We start from the raw sequence: 15659 nt of genomic DNA on the forward strand, positions 1-15659 counted from the left end.
GCTGACGCTGCCAGGAACATCTCGTGACGCTTTGGGAGGCAAGGAGTCGGCAAGGGTCGGGGCGATGCACTTTCCACGGCGACAGGCAGGGCCGGAGTTCTCGGTGTCGGATTCAGGCGGCCACTCCATGGCGCCCGCGCTCGCACGCGGAGGTACGTCATGCGGGTCCGTCCCGGACATCACAGGCACGGTACCATCCCGGCCAAGCGTCTGACCCTTAATAATTACTCCCTCCGTAAATACAGATGGAGTACTAGCTTATATACGGAGGGAGCAATATATAAGGCCCGGCGGATCCGACTAGGCCCGCTCGTTGCCAGCGTATATCGCCCCCACACTTGCCACTCTTTTTTTGTTGTTGAGTGGGCTCACATGCAAGTTCACTCCAAAAGTAAATTTAGTGATGGATCGAAGCGCATCACACATGCAAGAGCACTCTAAAACACATTAGAGATGGACCAACCTATAAATGAAAAGAGCATCAAGACACACGCATTCAAACTAGACGACGTCGGCGCCATGTACCAAAAATCCCATCGATTTATATTTTTTGGCCAAATCAAAGGCTGCTTTTACCGTTGTGTTCATCGCGATGCGATCTTCAAAATTATACCCCATATATATGGACATGTTCCAATGAATATTTTCAATAACTGACTTTTACCATGAAAATCAAGTTTCCGGTATGAACATGGTTATCTAGGACATATCAATAAAACTGAGAATTGTTTTGAATATGAATAAAACTAGACTTCGTATGAATTTTTTTGCATTTCTTAATGTTTTGTGTCACGAGACCTTCAAAACTAGATCCACATGCACTTGTTTTGATTTATATATTTTTAAAGCAAGTGTTTAAGATAAATATACTTTTCTCTCACAAATAGGAACGGTAACGAGGTGCTGGACCGTGTGTTATGCATTCTATGAGGGAAAAGCGAGTATTATGTATATTTCCGTTTGCACATTTTTAAGAGATCGCACCGGTATTTTTGAAAAGAAAACTAATGTGACGATAAGTACCCTGCAATAGAAACTTATATTTCCATCATACAACTTTTCTTCGAATAACTAGAATATTCTCCAGAAACACAAAAGGAATTTAAATGATAAACAAGAATCATAGCCGTTGCTGCTGCTAGGCCCTCCTCCCTCCTTCCTTCTAGCTACGCCGCCATCAGAGGGCTGCAGGCAAAGCCTGGGCGGAGCGTTTCCCGCAGTTGCAGTTTGGGTGGAGGCTCGCCGGGGTGATGCGGGGGTGACAGTGGTGTGCGGCATTCGGTGGAGTGGTGCGAGCCGATGTCGGGAACTGAGGTGTGGCCTCATGGTATTGCATGGGGATGCTGGGCGGGCGTGACGGGGCACGTTCATAGTGGGGACGCCTGTTGGACCATGGTGTGGCCCATATCTGGAGGCGTTGTGGTGGTGGGTGCCACGGTGGCCGCCTCTTACCGGTGTGGTACTCTAGGTGGTTGCGGCTACTCTAAGGCTGTGCGGATTAGGCATGGTCCGATGTTTGGCAGCATTACTCCAAAGGTGTGATCTATGGACGATGACTTCAGGCAGAAGGAATATATGCACAACAGTGGAGGTCGATTTTATGGCTTGTTCGGCGGTCTCTAGTGGTGAGACCTCCATGGCCACAATCCCATGTACCGGTATACGAACGACAACATCGACCTACTACATCCTAATATAGGGTTCTCCAATCTAGCGCACAGGTGATGGCGTTGTCCAACGCTACTAGGTGATTGTCGCGACGAGCTGGGATATCTTAGATCTTCATATCCGGCGGCAACATCGAGTATGATTTCTTGATTGAGTCTACCTTCACGGACGAGAAAGATGGAGCATGAGGATGATGTGGGATTGCCGGAGTATCCCGAATTGAGATTGGGGGGGGGGGGGGGTTTCTAGCGACCTTCGTTGTTCTAGGCCTCTGCTGGCGATCAACACTTCTCACGGGTCGACTGCCAACTTGTTCTAGCAGGATATTCACTTGTGTGGTATCTCAAATCAAGATTGTGTTATGTGCATAGTTACTGGGATCACGGAAAGTGGTTGTGACAACACACCTTGACTTTCATTTGATGGTTGATGGATCAATATTGTAACACTTCCACATCTGTTTCTGAAGGGTTTTTTCCAGTTCTCGCCATTTTACTAATGTTAATCCTTCACGAATGAAGAAAATTTGGTCTCCTGCTGGATGTGCAGGACTAAACACTTTGGAAGAAAGTTAAACAATATCATGGTCATTGAAGCAATTGGGAGAAACTTTCCTTTTGAGAAACTTTTCATTTGGCACACCAGAGGAGAAGATTGCGTCTAGTACAAGTGTGAGTGGTTGTACCATTGGTCATACCAGATGCTGCCACCTCCTCAGGGCCGGGCCAATAGTTGTGCAGAACGTGCGTCCCGCATAGTGCTCATAAATTTTGGGAGCCCAATTTTTTTATATAAGACTCTATACCAAACACTGGTGGAGGGTGGCGGCTTGGTTGCCGGTGTGCAGCAGCATGGTAGTCGGGTCTTTGCGGGCTCGGGTGGCCTGGTTTACCTCTGTTGCGGCGTCCGACCGGCAATCCGCGTCGGTGCTAGAGGCACAGGCCTCCGGCACGACGGCGGTGGAGGCGGTTCCCTCCCGTGCGGCTCCGGTACTTCCGCCCTTGCCTCTGTTCTCCTGACCTCATGGTGGTGTTCGCAGCGGGGCGACGTGGATGAGTCCAAGACCATGGTGGCGCATGCTTGTGGGTGCCAAGATGGTTGGATGGCTCCGGTTCGATTGGGTGGCGGTGCAGGAGAAATCACTGCCGGTTCATCCAGCTCCGACGCGGTGACGCCTGAGAGTGCCGCCATTCCTTCCTGAAGGGCGTCGATGCTACCCATCCTCCACCCCCCTTTCTGCTTGTTTTGGTTTTACACAAAATCTCTAACAAACGGAGCCCAAACACGATGAAATTTTTTGACGATTTTTTCTAAACCAAAAGAGACCCAGGAAGCTTCGGGGGGTGTCCAGACGTTGCACGAGATGACGACAAGGCAGGGGCCGCGCCCTGCCCCCTTGTGGGCTCCTGCTGTTCCGATCGGCCTAATTTCATGCCTATAAATTCAGAAATATTCAGAAACCCACAGAGCAAGACCCGAAACAATTATTCCGCCAATGCAAGTCTCTGTTCTTTCGCAATCCCATCTGGAAGCCTTTTCTGGCACTCTTAAAGAGGGGGAATCGATCACGAAGGGCCTCTACATCAATCTTGCTGCCTCTCTGATGATGCGTAAGTAGTTCCTCACGGGACCTCCAAGTCCCTAGTAGTAGCTAGATCTCTCTCTCTCTCTCTCTCTCTCTGTGTGTGTCTCTCTCTCTCTCTCTCTCTCTCTCTCTCTCTCTCTCTCTCTCTCTCTCTATATCTCTCTCCGTCTGTCTCTCTCGCTCGCTCTTTGATCTTCAATACAATATTCTCTTTGGAGATCGATTTGTTGCAATCTTTTTGCTGTGCGTTTGTTTTGATCCGCTGAATTGTGGGTTTATTCCATGAAACTAATTGAGTATTTGCTGAACTTTATTATGTGTGATGGTTATTGCTATGGAATGCCTTTTGATCTGTGAGTTTTTTTGGCCAAGCTGATGAGTAGACCTTCAGTGGAAGTTGTGCATATTAGTAGGTTCATTCTTGTGGTGTCCTCACCTCCTGACAGTAGGGTAGCGAGGCACTTATTTGTATTGTTGTTACTACGAGTAAAACGATGGGGTTCGATCATATCGATTGATCTTACTTTGTCTACGTTATGTCATCATGCTCCAAGCATTACTCTTGTGTATGCACAGAGCTGCAATGCTTTCAAAGAGGTGCAGTTTGATAGATGTTGCAATGAACTTTGTATATACCCATTACACAGAAGAGTTTGGATAGCTGGAGAGCTTTTCTCTAGAGAACTATTCAATTTTCTTTCTAGTATGTAGCATGTCAAAAATAAATGCCGAGCATTGTTTGTAAGAGCCACTCACTATGACTTGATTCTTCGGTTGCAGTGAGTTCAATCTCTCCTAGTTTCCTAGCTGGCAAGGCACATTCCTTTCCCATTACGACAGTGCAACATCATGCATAAGATCATACATTTTACATGTAGTTCTAGAATAATACGACTTGGTGTATTGAATTTTTTTTGCCTGTGGCTTGGACTTGTTTCACATCCTGAAAGGATGATCTTGAGGCTAGCTCTTTGAAAATTTGTTTGCCAATGGTTTCTAGACAAACTTGCTCTTCTGGGATAAGAAAGCCATGCACAATCCATAGTTCGACCAGTTTGTCCACAAGGATCTCGTAATCTTTAAGAAATATAGCACAAAAACTCAAAACACTGCTTCATGTGCACGGCAAGTCGTTGTAACTGAGTTTGAGTATTGGCAAGATTCCAGTCTCCTTAGTGCAAATGCTACTTCTGCCTGATATAGCATTCCATTCTTCTTCACAGGTCTTGGTACACAATACGGAGCCCAGTGTTGTTGCAGCTAAATGAGAGGCAGCATATCTCTTCACAATCTCATCAACCATATTCACCAAGTAGGCCTTTTATCCTCTTTGGGAAAATAACTAAATGCTCTTGTCTCGACGATTTCCTTTAGGAATCTATCTTCCAAAGCGGTGAGATTATAAGCTTCAACACTGCACAATGTTTCAGCCACGAGTTTATCACGAGTTGTTGTCAATACCACACTACCTATGCCACCATGTTGAAGACAGGCCCTTGAGTTGTCCCCATTTATCAACCTCTAGTTTCCACACATCATCCAACACCAGGAGGTACCTCTGCCCACTCACAATATTCTGGAGGCTATCGAGTGGTGTCTTCCTCTTCTTGAAAGCTGTTAGAGTTGTGTCGAATATAGTGTACAAGGTAGGTTACATTTGGACTATGAATTGTATTGTGTTTACATAGGATGTGGAGCCGTGTCCTAGTAGGACACTTGTATCCTAGGCCTCTCATATATAGCGGGGCTAGACACACGATGTAACCTATGCTAACATAATAGCACCGGAACGCAGGGGAAGCCGGCGTCATATGCCGGCATCCAGGGCAACCGGGTGCGGTATTGTAGCGGTGTCATGGGGAGGAGCGCCCATAGTCAAGCCCCGGGGATGTAGCCATATCGGTGAACCTCGTTAACAAATCTCGGTGTCGTGCTCGTGTGATTGCTTGGTACTCAGATGATCAACGGTATGCCTCAGATTTATTCTAACAAGTGGTATCATGAGCTAGGTTGTTCGGAGGCGGCGAGAGTTGATCTAGTGGAGGCCGAGTTCTTGAGAGGATCGGATAGCAGCAGATGGCGGCGGCGTATGGTGCAAACAGCAGCGGATCGATCGGCGCAGTACCTGGAAGCGGCCCGGTTGGGTGCGCGTTTGGTTCAGCGATTGTGCAGCGGCCCTGGCAGGAGGCGCCTGTAGCACGTGTGTGTGGCTGCTGGTCAACGCAGCTGGATCCCCGATGGGGCGCACGGGCTGGACGAGGTTTAGGCCGTTGGCGAGCGGTCCACGCGGGGGGTTTTCTGCGTTAGATGGAGCTTGGAGACTGACGATGTTGGAGATTTGTTTGACAAAAAAAATAGACACATGGCAGACCCAATCGGCGGAGAAGGCATCCATTGATACGGATCCATAGTGCAAGGATATGACAAAGCAAATAGCTAGCATCGGGAGGTTTAGCCAAGACTGGGAGCCAAATTTCACGTGAAGACCAACTAGTTGGAATTATTAGTAGTACGCGGTGTTCGTGTACTTGGGGCATCGCGTGAAAAGCTCAGATAATTTTTCACATGGTCAGCTGTACAAAGAACTATGGCGCCAACGGGTACCAGGTTTGAGGTGGAGAAGTTCACGGAACTGGAAACCTTGAGCTATGGCAGGCAATGGTGGAAGATTTGTTGGCAAAACAGGCTGCTTGAGAGCATTGCAGGAAGTCATGCCGGCTAAGATGGAATTATGTGTGATGGATGGAAATTCCCGGAAGACGATTTGGGAGCCTCGAGCGTGTCATGCAGCCGGACTACTTCGGCTGGGTTGGACTGGACCGTCTGACGGATCGACGCAAGTCGGTTGTATAGAAGACGGTGGTGGGATCGGCGATGACAACGTAGGAGCGTGATGCTGATGGTGACCGACTTCTGGGGCGTGGAAACACGTGACACAGGCCCCGAGGGTTTGTGTGCCTTCGACAAGACTATGGCGCGGGGTTGATTCAAGACGGTGCGCACATGAGAGCTTGAAGTCGACGGGGCGCGAGGGTGGACTGATCATCTACCATGGAGTCATGTTGAAGGTGGAGCTGGAGTCTGGAGGACTTCACTCGGTGCTGATTGAGGGGCTACGGCATAAGAGCTCAGAGAGTCGAAGCCTATTTCAGCGGGAAAAGCGAGTGACATGCAGTTCGGACTGGAGCCCAGTGGTCTGATGGAAGCGTGAAACTCGTCATCGGTCGGTGATGATCGGTGGTACTCTGCAGTGGGGGTTGAGTGGTGTGGTTTCGCGACCCTTGAGACTCGACCAGGACAGCGGAGGCTCGATGCGGTAATAGGGCGAGGCGTGCGGTATGCACGGGACATGGAGATGGGCCAGGGCTCTGGTAGTCATACATGTGGTGAGACAACTGCGAATTTGACTTGGGATGACTACAAGCAATGGTGAAATTCCTCCAAGTTTCAAACAGGCTGTCAAGAAAGAAGCGGTGATGTTGAGTTCAGGTAACTCTTATGTGTGACACCCAATATGTGAGTTGTTTACTTTCACGCAGGTCAGTGATTTGTGTGATGTCGTTGGACTGATACTCTGGAAGTTGGGAGCACAAACTAAAATAACAAGGAACTTAATTTTGCTCGAGTGTTGACTGTGGTCAAGAAAAGGAGGGACTACAAGTTGCAGGTGGAGTCATATGGAGTCTTTGGAGTAGCAGCGGTTCTCATGGGATAAGCTCAAGTCCAATGTACATGGAAGTTTGACGCATGGACGAATTCAAGGTGGCGGGGAATATTAAGGTAGAGTTTGTTAGAGTTGTGTCAAATATAGTGTACAAGGTAGGTTACAGTTGGACTATGAATTGTATTGTGTTTACATAGGATGTGGAGTCGTGTCCTAGTAGGACACTTGTATCCTAGGCCTCTCATATATAGCGGGGGTAGACACACGATGTAACTATGCCAACATAATAGCACCAGAACGCAGGGGAAGCCGGCGGCATATGCCGGCGTCCACGTTGACTGGGTGCGGTATTGTAGCGGTGTCATGGGGAGGAGCACCCATGACAGAGGAGGATGACTGAGTCCAGCCGTTTATGCTTACACGATGATGATGCAGTTAAAGCGAATGCTCAGGCAGACCAAACAACCAACAACCTTGATTGAAGAAAGGGATGCACGTAGCTGCCAAAAAATGACCCGACAATTCATGAGGGTTGTCAGCATGGAGGCCGTAATTTGTGTGGTGTTAGTAGGTTGTGTAGGACATTAGTGTTAGTAGTTTACTTGGTTGTAGTTTTAGTTGCCGTAATTTGTGTGGCTCTCGGTTCGGTTTCGGTCCAAGTCGACAGCTCCGTGTACTAAAACTGAGAAAGTGATGCCCCAGCTGAATAATAAGTCTGGAAGAGCGACTGTGAGCATAGAATTAGCCCCAACGAGAATCCCTCAGAGCACTGTATTGTCTATAGGTAAGATAAAGTGAAGAACCGATAATGGAAACAAGTAATAATTCTAGTATTACTGACTCTCAAGGAGGCGTACATTCCGCCATTGGACATGCTCCGGCGGGCGCCGGCGTCTCCCCCCGCCGAAGGTTGCCGGAGAAGCGGAGACGAATGAGGACGGCGGCGACAGCCACACAAACATCCCAGCTTGTCGGATTTTCCACATCCCCGACGTCGTCGAAAATATCCAATCTTGACGGATTTTCCACATCACGGTCGCCGGGATCTGGCGTGAGAATGGATGGAGAAATATGGAATCGCTTCCTGCTTGTATGGGGGAGGCGGTGAGGCTGATTCCGGTGTTGTCTAAGGAAGGCAGTACGGGGGAGGCGGAGGCCGCGGAGGATTCCGGCCGGCGTCCAATGGGATTTGGGCGTGCCGACCATTGTTTGATGATGGATGTAGTGCTTTTTTTCCCTCTTTGTTTTTGGCGAGGCAGGGTGTAGGCTTATCCAGTTGCGCAGACCCACTACGCCTAGGAAAAACGGGTGCAGCCCACAGAGAGATGAACAACATGCAAATCTAGTAGAAATTGGGAATCGCCTTATTCGCTTTAGGTCGTTCCCTCGAGTTAGGGTTTTTTTCTCTCGAGGCGATCTGATCGCCGTCGTTGAGATCGTTCTCTTCCCTACCTCTGCTGTGCCTTCCGCCCCCTCCCTTCAAGCGGGCGTGCGGTGGCGACCCTGGTCCAGGCGGGACTGGGGTGGGAGGGGTTCTAGGGTTATCCTCAAGGCCCGGTGTTCCAATCGGGTTAGGGTTCGAAGTTTTCCATGGCGTCGTACGGAGCTTCCGGATCGCGCTCTGCAGGTCCCTCCGAGACGGATGACGTAACAGCATTGATGAAGGAGCTAGGTCTTCGAGAGGAGGACCTTGACGATGTGGTGTTCGATGAAGATGAGGCACCGCCGGCGGCGGCATGTTGGATCGTGCTGGTCCAGCTGCACACACCCAAATCATACAACCAATTTTGGTTTTTTAAGAATATGAGGGCGGCGTGGGATCTAGCTCAGGAGGTCCAGTTCAAACCGCTTGAAGACAATCTGTACACAGCCTAGTTCTTATGTTTGGGCGATTGGGAGAGAGTAACACGTGATGGTCCATGGAACTTTCGGGGAGAAGCCGTTATTCTGAAACCATATGACGGATTGGCAAAACCATCAACAGTTCAACTTGAAACTATCGAGATCTGGCTGCAGATTCATGATGTCCCGCCATTGTATGCTCATCTGGTGCCATCTCTAGCTCAAAAAGCTGGAGAAGTCTTATATGCAGAACCCCAATCACATGACTTTGTGGGGAATTTCCATCGGGTTTGGGTCCGGATTGATGTCAACAAGCCTTTGAAGAATGCAGTTTCTATGATAAGGGATGGAAAGCGCCAAATTTACAGGGCTAAATATGAGAAGCTTCCAGACTGGTGTGTACTCTGTGGTAAGCTGGGCCACCTTTTCAAAGAACATAGCAATGGAATCCACCCTCCCACAGCACTGGTTTTCAAAGACCTTCGAGCCTCCTGGTCTATGCGCACTGGACAGGGTCCCGGTGGGGGCCGTGGCCGGAGGGGAGGCCGAAGAGGAGGCAGGGGAGCTCGGGGAAACGGTAACTCTTCTCATGAAGATGTGGCCAGTGAAAGGAAGGAGGATTATACCTCAAAAGTTGATACAGATATGACGGAGGCGGACTATGCCAGGAAGAGGACGCAAATGCAACATGTGCCGCAATCAAGTCATAATGCGCCTGTTACAGGAGGCCAGGGGGCGACCCTTGCGCTGCCATCTCCCCCCACTGATCCTTTGAGTCCGAGCAGCAGGCAAGACCTGAAGAGGGCTAAAACAGATGCAGTAGCTGATGATTTGCAGAAGAGTGGCTATCTTGGCAAGATTGTCTCATCATTGGCGGGCTCCTTCGAGGAGCGCCGCCGGGCCCAATGAATATATTTTGCTGGAACTGTCGTGGTGCGGGTAAAGCTGCGACAGTCCGTGAACTTCGCGATTTCGCGAGGGAATTTACCCCTACCCTGCTGTGCGTCGTTGAAACTCAAATTGAGGGTGCTAGGGTAGAAGCTTTGGCTGGAACATTGGGTTTTGATAACTCTTATGCTGTAAGTAGTCAAGGAAGGAGTGGTGGAATAGGCTTGTTTTGGAATAATTCAATAAAGGTTGAAATTCTTGGTTACTCTGTTTAGCATCTCGATGTGTCTGTTGAGGAACAAGATGCAGAGAAGTGGAGGATGACGTGCGAATATGGTGAGGCACAAACACATATGAGGCATCACACCTGGACAACCTTGAAAAATATTAGCACTTTGAGCAATCTTCCATGGCTTTGCTTAGGTGATTTTAACGAGGTTTTACGTCCAGATGAACATCAAGGAGTTGGTCAGCGTAGCAACGCTCAGATCCAAGCCTTCAGAGAAGTTCTTGACGTTTGCATGTTGCTTGATTTGGGATACAAAGGCAATTTTTGGACTTTTGAGAAGAAGGTAACAGGTGGGAGCTATACGAGGTGTAGACTTGACAGAGCTCTCGCTAACGCGTCATGGCTGGCCAAGTTCCCGCTGGCTGCAGTCACACACTTGATGGGGGTAACTTCAGATCATGCACTCCTATTGCTAGAGCTGGATGCTGGTACACATGAGCAGGTACAAAGACCGTTCAGATATGAGCTAATGTGGGAGTCGCACGAAAACTTCCAAGACACTATAATTTCCGGTTGGGGGGCCGGACCCCCATGCACTTCCGTGGCAGAGTTAGGCTAGAAGATGAAGGATCTTGCGAATGATTTACAGAGGTGGAGCCGGGATACTTTTGGTAGTGTAAGGAAAGAGATAAAAAAACTCAAACTCATGCTTGAGGAACTTAAGAACGACCCGGCAAGAACTGGTCCTTCCCATGTTGAGCTCAAAATCAATGAAAAGCTGATAGAGATGTACTACAGGGAGGAGATTATGTGGAGGCAGAGAGCGAGGGTTGAATGGTTGTCGGCAGGGGACAAAAACACGAAGTTTTTTCACCTTCGAGCTAGTCTTCATCGCAAGAAGAATATGACCAAAGCACTTCAGAATTCGCTAGGAGTAGAGATCTCCGACCCAACAGAGTTAAAGGTTTTGGCTAATGATTTTTATAAATCCTTATATCTATCTAAAGGGGTCCAAAACATGGATGCGGTGCTCAACCATGTCCCGAGGAAGGTGACAGCCGAGATGAGCTCCAACCTGTGTGCCCCGTACACCAAAGAGGAGGTGAAGATCACTCTATTTCAGATGTTTCCGACCAAAGCTCCGGGTCAGACGGTTTTCCTGCTCATTTTTACCAAAAGCACTGGGAGATTTGTGGGGATGAAGTGACAAATATAGTGATCAGAATAGTGAATGGCGAGGAGAGCCCGGCAGCTATCAACGACACTGTTCTGGTTTTGATCCCAAAGGTAACGAATCCCAAGGTACTTGCTCAATTCTGGCCTATAAGTTTTTGCAATGTTCTGTATAAAATAGCCTGCAAAGTTATAGCAAACAGGTTGAAAATTATATTGCCTGACATAATTTCTGAGGAACAGTCTGCATTTGTGCCTGGGAGGTTGATTATGGATAATATCATATGTGCTTATGAGTGCTTACAATTCATGAAAAGATCGAGAGCAAAATCAAACAGTTATTGTGCTTTGAAGCTAGATATGATGAAGGCATACGACAGGTTGGAATGGGCCTATCTTCGAGGTATTATGACTAAATTGGGATTTGATCATCACTGGATAGATGTGGTCATGGGCATGGTCTCTTCAGTTTCATTCTCTGTTTGTTTTAATGGCGAGAAGCTTGAATCCTTTTTACCAACACGCGGTATCCGGCAGGGAGACCCAATCTCCCCTACTTGTTCTTGATTGCGGCAGAGGGCCTTTCGTGCCTCCTTAAATCAAGTTCTCAGTCGTCTCTGACCGGTATCCAGGTGGCACCCACGGCTCCTACCGTTAACTACCTCTTGTTTGCAGATGATAGCCTGCTGTTATTTAAGGAGAGTGAGGAGAGTTCAACTACGGTGTCAAACCTACTTGATACATATTGCAATGCTTCGGGGCAGCGAATCAACAATGAGAAATCCTCAATCTTTTTCAATAAGGGTTGCCCGGTGCAGATGAGGGAAATTGTCAAGAACAATCTGCAAGTACACAATGAGTCTTTGAGTGAGCGCTACCTGGGCATGCTGACAGACGTTGGCCACTCGAAGAATGGTACGTTCAAATATCTCCGGGACCGTGTGTGGGAGAAAATCAAAGGGTGGATGGAGAAATTATTATCAGCTGCTGGCAAAGAAGTTTTGATCAAATCTGTTGCACAAGCTATACCGGTCTACACTATGTCTTGCTTCAGACTGCCACGAGGTTTATGTGAGAGCATAATGTCACTTATCCGACAGTTTTGGTGGGGCTCCAACCATGGTAAGAGAAAGCCGAGCTGGGTAGCATGGGATATAATGACTCTACCAAAGCACTTGGGAGGCCTGGGATTTCGTGACATGGAGATTTTTAACCTTGCACTTCTGGCAAGGCAAGAATGGCGTACCCTTACAGATAGCACTTCGCTGAGTGCGCGTATTCTCAAGGCAGTATACTTCCCACACTGTTCTCTCGTCGAAGCCGAACTTGGGCCGCATCCATCCCAGATTTGGCGGGCGATATTGGATGGCCGTGACATTCTGGCACAAGGTGTCATTAGGCGCATTGGAGATGGAGAGACAACGGATATTTGGAGGCATAACTGGATCCCACGCGACGGCATCAAGAGACCCATCATTTCGCTTGTCCATAACCCGCCTAAGAAGGTGGTGGAGCTCATAGATGCAACATCGGCAACATGGAATGAAAACTTGGTACGCTCACTGTTCACTCACTTTGATGCAGAAGAGATCCTACGGATTCCTTTATGCACACGTCATGTGGGGGATTTTTGGGGCTGGCATGAGGAGCCTCGAGGAACGTTTAGTGTTCGCTCAGCTTACCGGATGATACTAAGGACGAAACATAGCAGGGAGGCTTGGTTATATGAGGAGGACGGTACATCCTACGAACATCAAGAGACGAAGAAGTGGTCCATGATCTGGCACATGCAAGTTCCATCAAAACTCAAGGTGTTCGTGTGGCGACTGGTTCGTCAATCCAGGCCAACGGGTTCGCTCCTTAAGCATCATCACATGGCAACAGAGGATACTTGCTTGATATGTGGGGCTGTTGACACTTGGAAACATGCTCTTATTTCATGTCCGATGGCGGCGAGTGTGTGGGCATTGGCCCAGGAGGAGTTGGTGCAGCATATGGTCGACCGTGCGGAAGTATGCCCGAAGGAGTGGCTGTTTTCTATGCATGAAATATTGACGAAACAACTCTTTGTCCGACTAGTGGTGACACTCTGGGCAATTTGGGCCGCCAGGAGGAAGGCAATTCACGAGCATATATTTCAGCCACCTTATTCTGTTGACAGTTTCGTATCTAAATATATAGGTGAGGTCCAAGTGATTAATTCAAGGTCTCCATCGACGGTCACTCCAACTAGTGCCAGGCCGAGGCGATGGGTAGCCCCGCCCCAAGGGGATGCCAAGTTCAATGTTGACGCAGCAGTGACCAGGTATGGTGGAGCAGTTGGGGTCATTTGCAGAGATGACAAAGGTATGTTCATGGGAGCGTCGACTCTCTCTTTCAAATACATCATGGATCCCCCGACGTTGGAAGCTCTCACCATCAGAGAAGCGCTTGCTTTGCCGGATGATCTCTATTTGAGGCGCATACAAGTCGCATCGGATTGCAAAACGGTTGTGCAGGATTTAAACAAAGAGAATTTACCGAGCTATGGTGCAGTTATTCATGAGATAGTTGAACATTCTTTAGCTTTTGATTTTTGTAATTTCAGTCATGAGTTTAGGAGCTCAAATTTTGAAGCTCACAACTTAGCGAAGCATGCTTTATCTCTCGGTGGTGGCCGCCATGTTTCGTTAGGACAACCCGGGAATTTACCTTTCGTCCCTGTAAACATTGTGACGAATCAATAAAAGCCTCACGACGTTGTCTCAAAAAGAGAGTAGAAATTGGGGAAACAAAAAAATAATTCTGAATAGGATCACATTTTCTTTATAAGAATCCGAGCCTACAATTCATGAGAATTAATTTTTTGGGTAACTCATGAGAATTTCAGAATAGCTCGAGGGAATATTTCCACATGAAATGTTTTTATAAGAAGTTTCCGCTGTTCATGAGACATGTTCGTCAACCTTGACCAAACTTATTTCCATATCATAACTGTACACTTGACCTTTTTCTATGGATCCTATATTCTGTGACAATAGAATGGCATAAAAGAGAATTATATAAAATAATGCCTAGTCATGTTTCACACATCTTCCAATTCCTTTCATCAATTAATGTTTATGCACCCTAGCTCACATGCTCCCTCATGAACAGTAAAATCAAGAAAATAGTAAAAATATTCAAAACAATCTGAATTTGTTTTGGGATAAACATTGATGAATGTTTTCTTTGCGTGAAAACTTCCGATCTATTAACATTGATGAATGTTTTCACTGCATGAAAAAAATATGTGAATGGCATTCATCGAAATCTGGGCAAAAAGAAATTAAAATCAATGCTTCGAAAAGACTATTGTTGGAAGCATTCTGGAGCACTTTGCATCGCGTCACCTCTGCACTGTTGCCGGTGCATTCGTATCGTCGCGTCGGGCCTGTGTGTGCCCCCTTTTTGACCTCGTGCCCGGTCACCGGCCGCGCAGGATCGCCCCGTTTCACACATCACACTGGGCGTTCGCCTTGTGCTGCCTTTTTTTTTTCTTGTTCTCTCGCCTCGCCGCCTAGCTGCTTTCCGCATGGCCTTGTTGCTTCTTTCCAAAAGATTTTTTTAAAGTACAGTACTAAATAATTTCTCTCCGCCTCTGCCATTTTTTTAAATCTTCGTTTGTTTCACACCCTTTCGGAGGTCACCTCCATTTCTGTGTTTTTCTTGCCCTTTTTGAAAATGGGAGATCCTTTCGTGTTCGCGTGACCCATTGTTTAGGCAAATTGAGCTAACCCACGTAGTGACCCCAGGCATCTTGGAGACGCGACAAAGCCACCGAAGACGGATGTTAAATTACAGTCAAGAGGTGTTTTTTGATGGTTCGCCTATATATTGCTTCCCATGAGCTGGTTGAAGCACTCGCGCACTCGTCCTGCTACACCACACACTATATGGGCCAGGCCCGACGGCAGCTTGCGTGCTCACCCTACATCACGTAGGTAAACCAAGTGTGGGTACAAGTACATATGTTGAGACAAGTATGGGTACAAGTACACATACCCGTAAGGGTTTTGCTACCAGCTGATAGTCTGGTGACTCGGCTTTGCCAAAACTACCCTAGATCGGATCGGATCCTCGTTCGGATTCCTTCTAGGAATGATCACAAGCTCGTACGGAGATTGGCAGGCACTCGGGGAGGTGTTCTTGCTCGCCAGTTCACTAAGGTTCTGTTAGTTTTTCTTCTTTTCGTTTTGTCTTGGATGAAACCAAGTAAATATGGATGCTGTAAGTTGGATTTCAGTTTTCAGTGAGAAATGAAGTCAGGGAGCAGGGCTCCTGTTCATTGAAAAAAATAACCACAGTACTTCCATATAGACATATACTAAAAATCTCAATCCCTTGATCATTCTGTTTGGGCATACAGATCTGTTAGGCACATGCGACAAATTCTCATCACTGGAGACATGCTTAAAGGAAACCGTGCACTCGCCTTGATGGCTGGGCTCAGGGGTGCGTGCCTGTCACCCCATGCCTTGGGCGCGGGGGGGGGGGGGGGGGGGGGGGGGGGGGGGAGTTAAAGTGTCGGCAACATGGGTTGGGCGATCAGGGCATGGTTCCAATTCCAATAAGCTATTCTGCATCCGGGT

General features: G+C 47.9%; 1 protein-coding gene and 1 pseudogene across 1 annotated transcript; one reads left to right on the forward strand and one right to left on the reverse strand.

Annotated features, from left to right (window-relative positions):
- Positions 1-3520: 3520 nt before the first annotated feature.
- On the reverse strand, positions 3521-8123 carry LOC141027554 (putative disease resistance protein RGA4; annotated as a pseudogene).
- Positions 8124-9664: 1541 nt separating this feature from the next.
- Positions 9665-11083, forward strand: LOC120969194 (uncharacterized). The gene is made up of 4 exons (XM_040396309.1): positions 9665-9838; positions 9923-9983; positions 10071-10378; positions 10526-11083. The coding sequence occupies exons 1-4, from the start codon at positions 9665-9667 to the stop codon at positions 11081-11083; spliced, it is 1101 nt and encodes a 366-aa protein (XP_040252243.1).
- The last annotated feature ends 4576 nt before the right edge of the window (positions 11084-15659 follow it).

This window comes from Aegilops tauschii, chromosome 7, assembly GCF_002575655.3.
Source record: "Aegilops tauschii subsp. strangulata cultivar AL8/78 chromosome 7, Aet v6.0, whole genome shotgun sequence".
In the NCBI taxonomy this organism is placed as follows: Eukaryota; Viridiplantae; Streptophyta; class Magnoliopsida; order Poales; family Poaceae; genus Aegilops; species Aegilops tauschii.